Below are 19,032 nucleotides of genomic sequence, written 5' to 3' on the forward strand. Positions count from 1 at the left end.
TGACCACTGTCACTTTATGAGGTAATTACTCTGGAACGCTTCAACGGATCCCCCTGATTCTGAGATTGTTTTTTCGTGACATATTGTACTTCATGATAGTGGTAACATTTCTTCCATATCACTTGCGTTTATTTGTGAAAAAAAAACGGAAATTTGGCGAAAATTTGAATTTTCATGCCCTTAAATCAGAGAGATATGTCACACAAAATAGTTAATAAATAACATTTCCCACATGTCTACTTTACATCAGCACAATTTTGGAAACAAATTTTTTTTTTGTTAGGAAGCTATAAGGGTTAAAAGTTGACCAGCGATTTCTTATTTTTCCAACAAAATTTACAAAACCATTTTTTTAGGGACCACATCTTATTTGAACTGACTTTGAGGGGTCTTTATGACAGAAAATACCCAAAAGTGACACCATTCTAAAAACTGCACCCCTCAAGGTGCTCAAAACCACATTCAAGAAGTTTATTAAACCTTCAGGTGCTTCACAGGAATTTTTGGACTGTGGAAGAAAAAAATGAACATTTAACTTTTTTCACAAAAATGTTACTTTAGACCCAAATTTTTTTCATTTTTTGCAGGGGAAACAGGAAAAAATGGACCCCAAAATTTGTTGTGCAATATCCTTTGAGCACGCAGACACCCCATACGTGGGGAAAAAACACTGTTTTGGTGCACAGCAGAGCTCGGAAGAGAAGGAGCGCCATGTTGCGTTTGGAAGCCCCTGATGTGCCTAAACAGTGGAAACCCCCCACAAGTGACACCATTTTGGAAACTAGACCCCTTAGGGAACTTATCTAGATCTGTGGTGAGCACCTTGAACCCCCAGGTGCTTCACAGAAGTTTAGAACATTGAGCCGTAAAAATAAAATTTTCACATTTTTGCAACAAAAATGTTTTTCAGCCTCCAATTTTGCATTTTCATAAGGGTAACAGGAGAAATTGCACCATGCAGTTTGTTGTGCAATTCCTCCTGAGCACGTCGATACCCCATACGTGGGGGAAAACCACTGTTTAGGCGCGCGACAGGGCTTGGAAGAGAAGAGACTTTTTGAATGTAAAATTTGCTTGAATAATTAGCGGATGTGCCCCTGATATGCCTAAACACTGGAAAACCCTCACAAGTGACACCATTTTGGAAACTAGACCCCTCAGGGAACTTGCGTAGATGTGTGGTGAACCCTGAACCCCCAAGTGCTTTACAGAAGTTTATAACATGGAGCCGTGAAAATAAAAAAATCTAAACTTTTTCCACAAAAATGATGTTTTTTATTTTCACAAGGGTAAAAGGAGAAAATGGACCCTAAAAACTTATGTGCAATTTCTCCTGAGTACGCCAATTCCCCATATGTGGGGAAAATACAGTGTTTGGGCGCACACAGAGTTCAGAAGGGAAGGAGCGCTGTGTGACTTTTTGAACGTAAAATTGGCTGGAATTGAGAGCGGACGCCATGTTGCATTTGGAGAGACCCTGATGTGCCTAAATAGTGGAAACCCCCCACAAGTGACACCATTTTGGAAACTACTCCCCTCAAGGATTTTATCAAGGGGTATAGTGAACATTTTGAACCCAGAGGTAAGACACAGAATTTGATAACTTATTCAATATGATGACCTAATGTTATCATTAGTCTTGAGCGCAAGTGCTCGCTACTTGAGTTTGCATCGGGTATGCACCGGGTATCGCGGGTGCTCAAGTGACATGTTTGAGTCTCTGCCCCCCCATCGCACCGACCTGAAGAATAAAGTCGTCTAATCACTTATACTGCACGAGGAACGGCGTAAAAAATAAACTCTAGGGTTAGGGTTGGGCTGGGGTTGGGGTTAGGGTAGGGTAGGGATTTTTTTCAAAAGTTAAAAAAAAAAAAATATGATGATGATATGGCGACCAGTGTTGAGTGCATGTGCTCGCCACTTGAGTTTGCATCGGGTACTCAGGTATGCACCATGTATTGCGGATGCTCGAGTGACATGCTTGAGTCCCCGCCCCGCATGTTTCACAGTTATTAGACACCCCAAAAAAAAAAACATGCGGGGATCGCTTGTGCATGGCAGGCAATCCCAGCAAGGTTTTTTTGCCCGCGAAGCATATGGGGTGGAGACTCGAGCACCTGCGATACTCAGTGTATACCCGAGCACCCGATGCAAACTCAAGCAGCAAGCACTTGCACTCAACACTGGTTGCCATATCATCATCATATTTTTTTTTTTTAACTTTTGAAAAAAATCCCAACCCCAACCCTGACCCCAACCCTAACCACAACCCCAGCCCAACCCTAACCGTAGAGTTTATTTTTTACGCCATTCCTCGTGTGGTATAAGTGATTAGGTGACTTTATTCTTCAGGTTGGTGCGATTACAGCGATACCAGATTCATATTGGGTTTTTATGATTGACAGCTGTCACACACTAAAAGACGCATTTTTTGTATAAAATCTAGTTTTTGCATCGCCATACTTTGAGAGCTATAATTTTTCCAGATTTTTGGCAGACAGAGTCATGTGACGGCTTGTTTTTTGCAGGATGGATGAGTTGACGTTTTTATTGGTACTTGACATTTTTTGATCGCTTTCTATTCCGATTTTTGAGAGGCAGAATAAACAAAAACCACCAATTCCGGAATTGTTTTATGTTTTTTTTTTTATGCTGTTCCGCGTGTGGTAAAATTGAAAAGGTAATTTTATTCTTCGGGTCAGTACGTTTACAGCGGTACCACATTTATATCGTTTTTCTATGTTTTGGCGCTTTTATTTACACAATAAAAGCAATTTTATAGAAAAAAATATTTTTTTGCATCGCTTTATTCTGATTTTTTCCGCTTCTCCCTGGCAGGAAAAACACATGCGGATTTTTACACCGACGTCAGCGGTCACGTGACCTGTCACATGACTAAATGACGTCATGGAAGGTCCTTTTAGACCATCGCAAGCCGTACAAGAGACTGAACGCATCGCTGAGGAGACCGGGGGCCATCGGAAGGTAAGTATAATCTTTATTTTTTATTTAAAATTCTTTTTTTTACAGGTACTATGGTACCCGGGTCTGGAGGAGAGTCTCCTGTCCTCCACACCTGAGTACCATCCGCACATTGAATCGCTTCATATCCGCATGTGCACACGTAGTGATGAGGATATCAAGCGTTTCAATGCAAGTCAATGGTGGCAATCACGCTGCGTGTCCGCAAAATTAATGGACATGCTGCGCATTTTTCCGCAATGATAATCCGCAGCGGAAATTTCCGCAGCATGTGCACAGCACATGCGGATTATTATTGGGGACCATGGGGCACGTATTACTAAGCGTTTAAGCCTTTTCGCTGCGAAAATTCCGCGGCAAAAAACACTTGAAAAACGCATAGTGGGCACGCAGCCTAACTTTTCTATTTTTCGGCTGATGGAGCTGTATGGCAGCTTGTTTTTTGCGGGACGAGATGACGTTTTCAGTGGTACCATTTTTATTTATATTCGTCTTTTTGATCGCGTGTTATTCCATTTTTTGTTTGGCGGTATGATGATAAAGCACTGTTTTTTGTTTCGTTTTTTTTTTTTTTTACCGTGTTCACTAAAGGGGTTAACTAGTGGGACAGTTTTATAGGTCAGGTCGTTCCGGACGTGGCGATACCAAATATGTGTACTTTTATTGTTTTGTTTGTTTTTTTTTTCATAATAATATTTATTGATGGGTACATTATATTTTTATTTTTGGTGGATTTTTATTTTTTTTTTACAATTTTTAAATTTTTTAACACTTTTTGGACTTTTATTCTGTGTTCCACTATGGGACTTTCACATTTTTTATTCTGATCGCCTGTATAGCACAGGGATGGAGCACCATCCCTGTGCTATACAGGCTGTCAGCGCTGCAGATGCAGAAGATACTTTGGTCATGGACTGCGCATGACCAAAATATCTTCCTGCTGTCTGGTTGAGGGGGTTAATATGCTGGGAGCGGTGCGGGACCGCTCCCTGCACATAGTACCGGGTGTCAGCTGTGACTATCAGCTGACACCCGGCGGCGATCGCCCTGCAACGCTTGTGTGCGGGAGCGATCGCCATATGACCTAATGGTACGTCATTGATCCAATCGGCCCAAGTCACCATGACGTACTATTAGGTCACACGTCAGAAAGGGGTTAGTGTCTGAATTTCATCGGTCCCACTTTTGGTACACGCACTGTGTATATAATCTACTGATAATACAGGGGTGTACTCACTTATGCTGAGCGCTGCATATATATAATGTACTGATAATATGGGTGTACTCACTAACGCTAAGAGCTGTATATATACATATATAATGTACTGATAATACAGGGGTGTACTCACGTTGAGCGCTTTATATATAATGTACTGATAATGCAGGGGATGTACAGTCCTGGCCAAAAGTATTGGCACCCCTGCAATTCTGTCAGCTAATACTCAGTTTCTTCTTGAAAATGATTGCAATCACAAATTCTTTGGTATTCTCTTCATTTAATTTGTCTTCAATGAAAAAACACAAAAATAATTGTCCTAAAGCCAAATTGGATATAATTCCACACCAAACCTAAAAAAGGGGGTGGACAAAAGTATTGGCACTGTTTGAAAAATCATGTGATGCTTCTCTAATTCGTGTAATTAACAGCACCTGTAACTTACCTGTGGCACCTAACAGGTGTTGGCAATAACTAAATCACACTTGCAGCCAGTTAACATGGATTAAAGTTGACTCAACCTCTGTCCTGTGTCCTTGTGTGTACCACATTGAGCATGGAGAAAAGAAAGAAGACCAAAGAACTGTCTGAGGACTTGAGAAACCAAATTGTGAGGAAGCATGAGCAATCTCAAGGCTACAAGTCCATCTCCAAAGACCTGAATGTTCCTGTGTCTTCCGTGCGCAGTGTCATCAAGAAGTTTAAAGCCCATGGCACTGTGGCTAACCTCCCTAGATGTGGACGGAAAAGAAAAATTGACGAGAGATTTCAACGCAAGATTGTGCAGATGGTGGATAAAGAACCTCGACTAACATCCAAACAAGTTCAAGCTGCCCTGCAGTCCGAGGGTACAACAGTGTCAACCCGTACTATCCGTCGGTGTCTGAATGAAAAGGGACTGTATGGTAGGATACCCAGGAAGACCCCACTTCTTGCCCCGAGACATAAAAAAGCCAGGCTGGAGTTTGCCAAAACTTACCTGAGAAAGCCTAAAACGTTTTGGAAGAATGTTCTCTGGTCAGATGAGACAAAAGTAGAACTTTTTGGCAAAAAGCATCAACATAGAGTGTACAGGAAAAAAAAAGAGGCATTCAAAGAAAAGAACACGGTCCCTACAGTCAAACATGGCGGAGGTTCCCTGATGTTTTGGGGTTGCTTTGCAGCCTCTGGCACTGGACTGCTTGACCGTGTGCATGGCATTATGAAGTCTGAAGACTACCAACAAATTTTGCAGCATAATGTAGGGCCCAGTGTGAGAAAGCTGGGTCTCCCTCAGAGGTCATGGGTCTTCCAGCAGGACAATGACCCAAAACACACTTCCAAAAGCACTATAAAATGGTTTGAGAGAAAGCACTGGAGACTTCTAAGGTGGCCAGCAATGAGTCCAGACCTGAATCCCATAGAACACCTGTGGAGTGATCTCAAAATGGCAGTTTGGAGAAGGCACCCTTCAAATATCAGGGACCTGGAGCAGTTTGCCAAAGAAGAATGGTCTACAATTCCAGCAGAGCATTGTAAGAAACTCATTGGTGGTTACCGGAAGCGGTTGTTCGCAGTTATTTTGGCTAAAGGTTGTGCAACCAAGTATTAGGCTGAGGGTGCCAATACTTTTGTCCGGCCCGTTTTTGGAGCTTTGTGTGAAATGATCAATGATAATAAGATAATAAGACCAAAGAATTTGTGATTGCAATCATTTTCAGGAAGAAACTGAGTATTATCTGACACAATTGCAGGGGTGCCAATACTTTTGGCCAGTACTGTACTTATGCTGAGCACTGTATATATATATATATATATATATATATATATATATATATATATATATATATATATATATATATATATATATATAAATAATGTACTGATAATACAGGGGGTGTACTCACTTATGCTGAGCGCTGTATATATAATGTACTGATAATACAGGGGTGTACTCACTTACGCTGAGCACTGTATATACAGTATATATATAAAATGTACTGATAATATGGGGGTGTGCTCACTTATGCTGAGCGCCGTGTATATTGACAAGGGGTTCTTCTATCAGTGAAGATGTGGGCACACAATTGTGGTGAGCGCACTGAGGCATTTGAAAAAGGAGCAAGAAAGGGAACTGTAGAAACTTTTTCCATGCACTAAATCACCTAACTCAGTCTCCACACAAAGAACATCCCATATTGACCTCTCCTAGATGAAAGTGATTATAACTTTTTTTTAACCTCATCAAAGGTGCATTTAATTATAAAGCTTCTATATTTGCCACAATCTAAAGTACACTAAATTAATACTAAAAAAAATATATACATACTTAACTGGAAACTCCACTTGTACACTTTAGGTAAACGATCATTATATTCCTTCTGAAAAGATTCTCTCTCTTTGTTTTTCACATATTTTCCTTGAGCAGACAATCCAGATGCCATTTTGGTATGTTTTGATGCTACACCAGAACATGACTTTGAAGTCTGGAGTTTTGAAAGACTTTCACCACCGGAAAGGTCTTCACTATCACTGGTATTAGCTAAAAAAAGAAGATAAAAATAACTGTGCTTATTAATGTACAAATAGCCTCATCAGAGAGGACTTCAAAACTAGCACCACCTATTGGATGTAGCAATCCTAAAATTCAATCGACCCTTTAACGAGCCTTGCCACATGACTTAGGATAAGATGCAAAACCAGAAACTCCATTCCAAACATGTGTCGGGGGTGTTTGCCCCTCCTCAGTGCAAAGCAAGAGATCTAATTTGACTATGTGAGAGGCCTCTGACTGGGGATCTAAGGGTAAAAGTTTCTCTTTGTAGAAAGTGACAAGTCAACTTAAGACAATCACTCTAAAACAAATGTCTGCAAATGGAGTTTCTGGTTATGCTTCTTATCCTACTGTAAGTCAGGGATGTAAAACTCAAATAGAGCGAGGGCCGAAATGAAAAGGTTGGACAAAGTCGTTATTTAAAAAAGAAATGTCTACACTTCAGGAAGTTTTTCCTTATCATCAACTATAACAATGAACTTTTTCATATGGAAACAAACTTAGGGGTTGTCCCACGAACAAAGTACATTTTAAATAATAGATCTTAGAATAAAATATTGGAATAATATGTTATGTAAGATCAGTGTAAAGCATATGGCCCAATAACCTAATTTAAATATGTAATAACAAAGGATAGAAAAAACTTGAATAATACAGATAGCAAACAAAAGTATCCCCAAACACAATGATTCCCCCACAGTAAAATCCTCCACACACACGGTATGATCACCCTACTGTACCCCTCTACCTCAATCACCCTGATAAAGAATGGTGACCCTATGATTCTTCAATTGTAATCACCAAACAGTCCTCCACATAGTATAACTAGCTAGTGAACCCGTTCTACGAGCGTGGCCAAGCATTTTTATTGGTAAATTTTTAATTTTATTAATGGCATCGGAGTCAGCACGTGCGCATACCGCGCTGTCCTGAGCCATTTTTTAAAGACACGGTGTCTGCGAATTCACATGTACATATAGTGTCTTCAATAAAACGGCGCCAGAGATCATGGTATGCGCACGAACTGACTCCGGCGCTGTTTTATTGAAGTAATGTACTACAACATCAACATAGCAGTGCGCACACACTGGCCATAAGGATAATGGTGATAGCCGGCGTGTGCGCGCTGCTATGTTGACGTTGTAGTAAAATTTTTCAATAAAATGGTGCAGGAGTCAATGCTTGTGTATCCCGCGATATCCAGCTCCATTTTGTTAAAGACACTGAGTCTGCGAATTCGCGCACACAGTGTGTTCAATAAAATGGCGCCGTAGTGCAGTATACGCACGTGCTGACTCAGGCGCCACACTGCGCAAGTGACACCAATCCCAGCTTCACACAGAAGGACGTGTCCAGCATTATATATAAGATGTACTGATAATACAGTGGTGTACTCAATTATGCTAAGCGCTGTATATATAATGTACTGATAATACAGGGGTGTACTCGCTTATACTGAGCGCTGTATATATAGTATACTGATAATACAGTGGGTGTACTCACTTATACTGAGCGCTGTATATATAATGTACTGATAATACAGGAGTGTACTCACTTATACTGAGCTCTGTATATATAATGTACTGATAATACAGGGGTGTACTCACTTATACTGAGCACTGTATATATAATGTACTGATAATACAGGGGTGTACTCACTTATACTGAGCGCTGTATATATAAGATGTACTGATAATACAGGGGTGTACTCAATTATGCTAAGCGCTGTATATATAATGTACTGATAATACAGGGGTGTACTCACTTATACTGAGCTCTGTATATATAATGTACTGATAATACAGGGGTGTACTCACTTATATTGAGCACTGTATATATAATGTACTGATAATACAGGGGTGTACTCACTTATACTGAGCCCTGTATATATAATGTACTGATAATACAGGGGTGTACTCACTTATGCTGAGCGCTGTATATATAATGTACTGATAATACAGGAGTGTACTCACTTATACTGAGCTCTGTATATATAATGTACTGATAATACAGGGGTGTACTCAATTATGCTAAGCGCTGTATATATAATGTACTGATAATACAGGGGTGTACTCACTTACGCTGAGCTCTGTATATATAATGTACTGATAATACAGGGGTGTACTCACTTACACTGAGCTCTGTATATAATGTACTGATAATACAGGGGGTGTACTCACTTATACTGAGCACTGTATATATAATGTACTGATAATACAGGGCTGTACTCACTATTACTGAGCCCTGTATATATAAGATGTACTGATAATACAGGGGTGTACTCAATTATACTGAGCCCTGTATATAGAATGTGCTGATAATACAGGGGGTGTACTCACTTATACTGAGCGCTGTATATATAATGTACTGATCATACAGGGGTGTACTCACTTATACTGAGCCCTGTATATATAATGTACTGATAATACAGGGGTGTACTCACTTATACTGAGACCTGTATATATAATGTACTGATAATACAGGGGTGTACTCACTTATACTGAGCCCTGTATATATAATGTACTGATAATACAGGGGTGTACTCACTTATACTGAGCCCTGTATATATAATGTACTGATAATACAGGGGTGAACTCACTTATACTGAGCGCTGTATATATAGTATACTGATAATACAGGGGTGTACACACTTACGCTGAGCCCTGTATATATAATGTACTGATCATACAGCGGTGTACTCACTTATGCTGAGCACTGTGTATATAATGTACTGATAATATGGGGGTGTACTCACTTATGCTGAGCTCTGTATATATAATGTACTGATAATACAGGGGTGAACTCACTTATACTGAGCGCTGTATATATAGTATACTGATAATACAGGGGTGTACACACTTACGCTGAGCCCTGTATATATAATGTACTGATCATACAGCGGTGTACTCACTTATGCTGAGCACTGTGTATATAATGTACTGATAATATGGGGGTGTACTCACTTATGCTGAGCTCTGTATATATAATGTACTGATAATACAGGGGTGTATTCACTTATACTGAGCACTGTATATATAATGTACTGATAATACAGGGGTGTAGTCACTTATACTGAGCTCTGTATATATAATGTACTGATAATACAGGGGTGTACTCACTTATACTGAGCGCTGTATATATAATGTACTGATAATACAGGGGTGTACTCACTAATGCTGAGCACTGTATATATAATGTACTGATAATACAGGGGTGTACTCACTTATACTGAGCACTGTATATATAATGTACTGAGAATACAGGGGTGTACTCACTTATACTGAGCACTGTATATAAAATGTACTGATAATACAGGGGGGTGTACTCACTTATACTGAGCACTATATATGTAATGTACTGATAATACAGGGGGGTGTACTCACTTATACTGAGCCCTGTATATAGAATGTGCTGATAATACAGGGGGTGTACTCACTTATACTGAGCGCTGTATATATAATGTACTGATCATACAGGGGTGTACTCACTTATGCTGAGCCCTGTATATATAATGTACTGATAATACAGGGGTGTACTCACTTATACTGAGCGCTGTGTATATCACGTACAGATAATACAGTGGGTGTACTCACTTATACTGAGCACTGTATATATAATGTACTGATAATACAGGGGTGTACTCACTTATACTGAGCGCTGTATATATAATGTACTGATAATACAGGGGTGTACTCACTTATACTGAGCGCTGTGTATATCACGTACAGATAATACAGGGGGTGTACTCACTTATGCTGAGCACTGTGTATATAATGTACTGATAATATGGGGGTGTACTCACTTATACTGAGCGCTGTATATATAATGTACTGATAATACAGGGGTGTACTCACTTATACTGAGCGCTGTATATATAATGTACTGATAATACAGGGGTGTACTCACTTATACTGAGCGCTGTATATATAATGTAATGATAATACAGGGGTGTACTCACTTATACTGAGCGCTGTATATATAATGTACTGAGAATACAGGGGTGTACTCACTTATACTGAGCGCTGTATATATAATGTAATGATAATACAGGGGTGTACTCACTTATACTGAGCCCTGTATATATAATGTACTGAGAATACAGGAGTGTACTCACTAATGCTGAGCCCTGAATATAGAATGTGCTGATAATACAGGGGGTGTACTCACTTATACTGAGCGCTGTATATATAATGTACTGATCATACAGGGGTGTACTCACTTATACTGAGCACTGTATATATAATGTACTGATAATACAGGGGTGTACTCACTTATACTGAGCGCTGTATATATAATATATTGAGAATACAGGAGTGTACTCACTTATACTGAGCCCTGTATATATAATGTACTGATCATAAAGGGGTGTACTCACTTATACTGAGCGCTGTGTATATAATGTGCTGATAATACAGGGGTGTACTCACTTATACTGAGCGCTGTATATATAATGTACTGATAATACAGGGGTGTACTCACTTATACTGAGCGCTGTGTATATCACGTACAGATAATACAGGGGGTGTACTCACTTATACTGAGCTCTGTATATATAATGTACTGATAATACAGGGGTGTACTTACTTACACTGAGCCCTGTATATATAATGTACTGATAATACAGGGGTGTAGTCACTTATACTGAGCTCTGTATATATAATGTACTGATAATACAGGGGTGTACTCACTTATACTGAGCTCTGTATATATAATGTACTGATAATACAGGGGTGTACTCGCTTATACTGAGCTCTGTATATATAATGTACTGATAATACAGGGGTGTACTCACTTACACTGAGCCCTGTATATATAATGTACTGATAATACAGGGGTGTAGTCACTTATACTGAGCTCTGTATATATAATGTACTGATAATACAGGGGTGTACTCACTTATACTGAGCTCTGTATATATAATGTACTGATAATACAGGGGTGTACTCGCTTATACTGAGCTCTGTATATATAATGTACTGATAATACAGGGAGTGTACTCACTTATACTGAGCCCTGTATATATAATGTACTGATAATACAGGGGTGTAGTCACTTATACTGAGCGCTGTATATATAATGTACTGATAATACAGGGGTGTATTCACTTATACTGAGCGCTGTGTATATCACGTACAGATAATACAGGGGGTGTACTCACTTATGCTGAGCACTGTGTATATAATGTACTGATAATATGGGGGTGTACTCACTTATACTGAGCGCTGTATATATAATGTACTGATAATACAGGGGTGTACTCACTTATACTGAGCGCTGTATATATAATGTACTGATAATACAGGGGTGTACTCACTTATACTGAGCGCTGTATATATAATGTAATGATAATACAGGGGTGTACTCACTTATACTGAGCCCTGTATATATAATGTACTGAGAATACAGGGGTGTACTCACTAATGCTGAGCCCTGAATATAGAATGTGCTGATAATACAGGGGGTGTACTCACTTATACTGAGCGCTGTATATATAATGTACTGATAATACAGGGGTGTACTCACTTATGCTGAGCGCTGTATATATAATGTGCTGATAATACAGGGATGTACTCACTTACGCAGAGCACTGTATATATAATGTACTGATAATACAGGGGTGTACTCACTTATACTGAGCCCTGTATATATAATGTACTGATAATACAGGGGTGAACTCACTTATACTGAGCGCTGTATATATAGTATACTGATAATACAGGGGTGTACACACTTACGCTGAGCCCTGTATATATAATGTACTGATCATACAGGGGTGTACTCACTTATGCTGAGCACTGTGTATATAATGTACTGATAATATGGGGGTGTACTCACTTATGCTGAGCTCTGTATATATAATGTACTGATAATACAGTGGTGTAGTCACTTATACTGAGCTCTGTATATATAATGTACTGATAATACAGGGGTGTACTCACTAATGCTGAGCACTGTATATATAATGTACTGATAATACAGGGGTGTACTCACTTATACTGAGCACTGTATATATAATGTACTGAGAATACAGGGGTGTACTCACTTATACTGAGCACTGTATATATAATGTACTGATAATACAGGGGTGTAATCACTTATACTGAGCGCTGTATATATAATGTACTGATCATACAGGGGTGTACTCACTTATGCTGAGCCCTGTATATATAATGTACTGATAATACAGGGGTGTACTCACTTATACTGAGCGCTGTGTATATCACGTACAGATAATACAGTGGGTGTACTCACTAATACTGAGCACTGTATATATAATGTACTGATAATACAGGGGTGTACTCACTTATACTGAGCGCTGTATATATAATGTACTGATAATACAGGGGTGTACTCACTTATACTGAGCGCTGTGTATATCACGTACAGATAATACAGGGGGTGTACTCACTTATGCTGAGCACTGTGTATATAATGTACTGATAATATGGGGGTGTACTCACTTATACTGAGCGCTGTATATATAATGTACTGATCATACAGGGGTGTACTCACTTATACTGAGCACTGTATATATAATGTACTGATAATACAGGGGTGCACTCACTTATACTGAGCGCTGTATATATAGTATACTGATAATACAGGGGTGCACTCACTTACGCTGAGCCCTGTATATATAATGTACTGATAATACAGGGGTGTACTCACGCTGAGCCCTGTATATATAATGTACTGATCATACAGGGGTGAACTCACTTATGCTAAGCGCTGTATATATAATGTACTGATCATTCAGGGGTGTACTCAATTATGCTAAGCGCTGTATATATAATGTACTGATAATACAGGGAGTGTACTCACTTATACTGAGCACTGTATATATAATGTACTGATAATACAGGGGTGTACTCACTTATACTGAGCGCTGTATATATAATGTACTGATAATACAGGGGTGTACTCACTTATGCTGAGCACTGTATATATAATGTGCTGATAATACAGGGGTGTACTCACTTATACTGAGCACTGTATATATAATGTACTGATAATACAGGGGTGTACTCACTTATACTGAGCCCTGTATATATAATGTACTGATAATACAGGGGTGTACTCACTTATACTGAGCCCTGTATATATAATGTACTGATAATACAGGGGTGAACTCACTTATACTGAGCGCTGTATGTATAGTATACTGATAATACAGGGGTGTACACACTTACGCTGAGCCCTGTATATATAATGTACTGATCATACAGGGGTGTACTCACTTATGCTGAGCACTGTGTATATAATGTACTGATAATACAGGAGTGTACTCACTTATACTGAGCTCTGTATATATAATGTACTGATAATACAGTGGTGTAGTCACTTATACTGAGCTCTGTATATATAATGTACTGATAATACAGGGGTGTACTCACTTATACTGAGCGCTGTATATATAATGTACTGATAATACAGGGGTGTACTCACTAATGCTGAGCGCTGTATATATAATGTACTGATAATACAGGGGTGTACTCACTAATGCTGAGCACTGTATATATAATGTACTGATAATACAGGGGTGTACTCACTTATACTGAGCACTGTATATATAATGTACTGAGAATACAGGGGTGTACTCACTTATACTGAGCACTGTATATATAATGTACTGATAATACAGGGGGGTGTACTCACTTATACTGAGCACTATATATGTAATGTACTGATAATACAGGGGGGTGTACTCACTTATACTGAGCCCTGTATATAGAATGTGCTGATAATACAGGGGGTGTACTCACTTATACTGAGCGCTGTATATATAATGTACTGATCATACAGGGGTGTACTCACTTATACTGAGCCCTGTATATATAATGTACTGATAATACAGGGGTGTACTCACTTATACTGAGACCTGTATATATAATGTACTGATAATACAGGGGTGTACTCACTTATACTGAGCCCTGTATATATAATGTACTGATAATACAGGGGTGTACTCACTTATACTGAGCCCTGCATATATAATGTACTGATAATACAGGGGTGAACTCACTTATACTGAGCGCTGTATATATAGTATACTGATAATACAGGGGTGTACACACTTACGCTGAGCCCTGTATATATAATGTACTGATCATACAGGGGTGTACTCACTTATGCTGAGCACTGTGTATATAATGTACTGATAATATGGGGGTGTACTCACTTATGCTGAGCTCTGTATATATAATGTACTGATAATACAGTGGTGTAGTCACTTATACTGAGCACTATATATGTAATGTACTGATAATACAGGGGGGTGTACTCACTTATACTGAGCCCTGTATATAGAATGTGCTGATAATACAGGGGTGTACTCACTTATACTGAGCGCTGTATATATAATGTACTGATCATACAGGGGTGTACTCACTTATGCTGAGCCCTGTATATATAATGTACTGATAATACAGGGGTGTACTCACTTATACTGAGCGCTGTGTATATCACGTACAGATAATACAGTGGGTGTACTCACTTATACTGAGCACTGTATATATAATGTACTGATAATACAGGGGTGTACTCACTTATACTGAGCGCTGTATATATAATGTACTGATAATACAGGGGTGTACTCACTTATACTGAGCGCTGTGTATATCACGTACAGATAATACAGGGGGTGTACTCACTTATGCTGAGCACTGTGTATATAATGTACTGATAATATGGGGGTGTACTCACTTATACTGAGCGCTGTATATATAATGTACTGATAATACAGGGGTGTACTCAATTATACTGAGCGCTGTATATATAATGTACTGATAATACAGGGGTGTACTCACTTATACTGAGCGCTGTATATATAATGTAATGATAATACAGGGGTGTACTCACTTATACTGAGCGCTGTATATATAATGTACTGAGAATACAGGGGTGTACTCACTTATACTGAGCGCTGTATATATAATGTAATGATAATACAGGGGTGTACTCACTTATACTGAGCCCTGTATATATAATGTACTGAGAATACAGGGGTGTACTCACTAATGCTGAGCCCTGAATATAGAATGTGCTGATAATACAGGGGGTGTACTCACTTATACTGAGCGCTGTATATATAATGTACTGATCATACAGGGGTGTACTCACTTATATTGAGCACTGTATATATAATGTACTGATAATACAGGGGTGTACTCACTTATACTGAGCGCTGTATATATAATATATTGAGAATACAGGAGTGTACTCACTTATACTGAGCCCTGTATATATAATGTACTGATCATACAGGGGTGTACTCACTTATGCTGAGCACTGTGTATATAATGTGCTGATAATACAGGGGTGTACTCACTTATACTGAGCGCTGTATATATAATGTACTGATAATACAGGGGTGTACTCACTTATACTGAGCGCTGTGTATATCACGTACAGATAATACAGGGGGTGTACTCACTTATACTGAGCTCTGTATATATAATGTACTGATAATACAGGGGTGTACTTACTTACACTGAGCCCTGTATATATAATGTACTGATAATACAGGGGTGTAGTCACTTATACTGAGCTCTGTATATATAATGTACTGATAATACAGGGGTGTACTCACTTATACTGAGCTCTGTATATATAATGTACTGATAATACAGGGGTGTACTCGCTTATACTGAGCTCTGTATATATAATGTACTGATAATACAGGGGTGTACTCACTTACACTGAGCCCTGTATATATAATGTACTGATAATACAGGGGTGTACTCACTTATACTGAGCTCTGTATATATAATGTACTGATAATACAGGGGTGTACTCACTTATACTGAGCTCTGTATATATAATGTACTGATAATACAGGGGTGTACTCGCTTATACTGAGCTCTGTATATATAATGTACTGATAATACAGGGAGTGTACTCACTTATACTGAGCCCTGTATATATAATGTACTGATAATACAGGGGTGTACTCACTTATACTGAGCGCTGTATATATAATGTACTGATAATACAGGGGTGTAGTCACTTATACTGAGCTCTGTATATATAATGTACTGATAATACAGGGGTGTACTCACTTATACTGAGCGCTGTGTATATCACGTACAGATAATACAGGGGGTGTACTCACTTATGCTGAGCACTGTGTATATAATGTACTGATAATATGGGGGTGTACTCACTTATACTGAGCGCTGTATATATAATGTACTGATAATACAGGGGTGTACTCACTTATACTGAGCGCTGTATATATAATGTACTGATAATACAGGGGTGTACTCACTTATACTGAGCGCTGTATATATAATGTAATGATAATACAGGGGTGTACTCACTTATACTGAGCCCTGTATATATAATGTACTGAGAATACAGGGGTGTACTCACTTATACTGAGCACTGTATATATAATGTACTGATAATACAGGGGGTGTACTCACTTATACTGAGCGCTGTATATATAATGTACTGATCATACAGGGGTGTACTCACTTATGCTGAGCCCTGTATATATAATGTACTGATAATACAGGGGTGTACTCAATTATGCTAAGCGCTGTATATATAATGTACTGATAATACAGGGGTGTACTCACTTATGCTGAGCGCTGTATATATAATGTACTGATAATACAGGGGTGTACTCACTTACACTGAGCTCTGTATATAATCTACTGATAATACAGTGGTGTACTCACTTATACTGAGCCCTGTATATATAAGATGTACTGATAATACAGGGGTGTACTCAATTATGCTAAGCGCTGTATATATAATGTACTGATAATACAGGGGGTGTACTCACTTATACTGATCCCTGTATATTTAATGTACTGATAATACAGGGGTGTACTCAATTATGCTGAGCGCTGTATATATAATGTACTGATAATACAGGGGTGTACTCACTAATGCTGAGCCCTGTATATAGAATGTGCTGATAATACAGGGGTGTATTCACTTATACTGAGCACTGTATATATAATGTACTGATAATACAGGGGTGTACTCACTTATACTGAGCCCTGTATATATAATGTACTGATAATACAGGGGTGTACTCACTTATACTGAGACCTGTATATATAATGTACTGATAATACAGGGGTGTACTCACTTATACTGAGCCCTGTATATATAATGTACTGATAATACAGGGGTGTACTCACTTATACTGAGCCCTGTATATATAATGTACTGATAATACAGGGGTGAACTCACTTATACTGAGCGCTGTGTATATAGTATACTGATAATACAGGGGTGTACTCACTTACGCTGAGCCCTGTATATATAATGTACTGATCATACAGGGGTGTATTCACTTATGCTGAGCACTGTGTATATAATGTACTGATAATATGGGGGTGTACTCACTTATGCTGAGCTCTGTATATATAATGTACTGATAGTACAGTGGTGTAGTCACTTATACTGAGCTCTGTATATATAATGTACTGATAATACAGGGGTGTACTCACTAATGCTGAGCACTGTATATATAATGTACTGATAATACAGGGGTGTACTCACTTATACTGAGCACTGTATATATAATGTACTGAGAATACAGGAGTGTACTCACTTATACTGAGCACTGTGTATATAATGTACTGATAATATGGGGGTGTACTCACTTATGCTGAGCTCTGTATATATAATGTACTGATAATACAGTGGTGTAGTCACTTATACTGAGCTCTGTATATATAATGTACTGATAATACAGGGGTGTACTCACTTATGCTGAGCACTGTATATATAATGTACTGATAATACAGGGGTGTACTCACTTATACTGAGCACTGTATATATAATGTACTGATAATACAGGGGTGTAATCACTTATACTGAGCGCTGTATATATAATGTACTGATAATACAGGGGGGTGTACTCACTTATACTGAGCACTATATATGTAATGTACTGATAATACAGGGGGGTGTACTCACTTATGCTGAGCACTGTATATATAATGTACTGATAATACAGGGGGTGTACTCACTTATACTGAGTACCATATATGTAAGGTACTGATAATACAGGGGGGTGTACTCACTTATACTGAGCCCTGTATATATAATGTACTGATCATACAGGGGTGTACTCACTAATGCTGAGCCCTGTATATAGAATGTGCTGATAATACAGGGGGTGTACTCACTTATACTGAGCGCTGTATATATAATGTACTGATCATACAGGGGTGTACTCAATTATGCTGAGCCCTGTATATATAATGTACTGATAATACAGGGGTGTACTCACTTATACTGAGCGCTGTGTATATCACGTACAGATAATACAGTGGGTGTA

At 38.7% G+C, this 19,032-nt stretch overlaps 1 protein-coding gene across 2 annotated transcripts in view; it reads right to left on the reverse strand.

Moving 5' to 3' along the window:
* The window catches only part of ARID4B (AT-rich interaction domain 4B), a 593,887-nt gene that overhangs the window by 24,426 nt on the left and 550,429 nt on the right, over window positions 1-19,032 (reverse strand). For both annotated transcript variants that reach the window (XM_073671468.1, XM_073671469.1), the window contains one exon: window positions 6,507-6,719. In XM_073671468.1, coding sequence (XP_073527569.1) covers window positions 6,507-6,719 — 213 coding nt within the window. The remainder of the gene's footprint in view (window positions 1-6,506; window positions 6,720-19,032) is intronic.

Source organism: Phyllobates terribilis, unplaced genomic scaffold (genome assembly GCF_046119375.1).
Source record: "Phyllobates terribilis strain yellow unplaced genomic scaffold, ASM4611937v1 Scaffold_3__8_contigs__length_932513732, whole genome shotgun sequence".
Lineage (NCBI taxonomy): Eukaryota > Metazoa > Chordata > Amphibia > Anura > Dendrobatidae > Phyllobates > Phyllobates terribilis.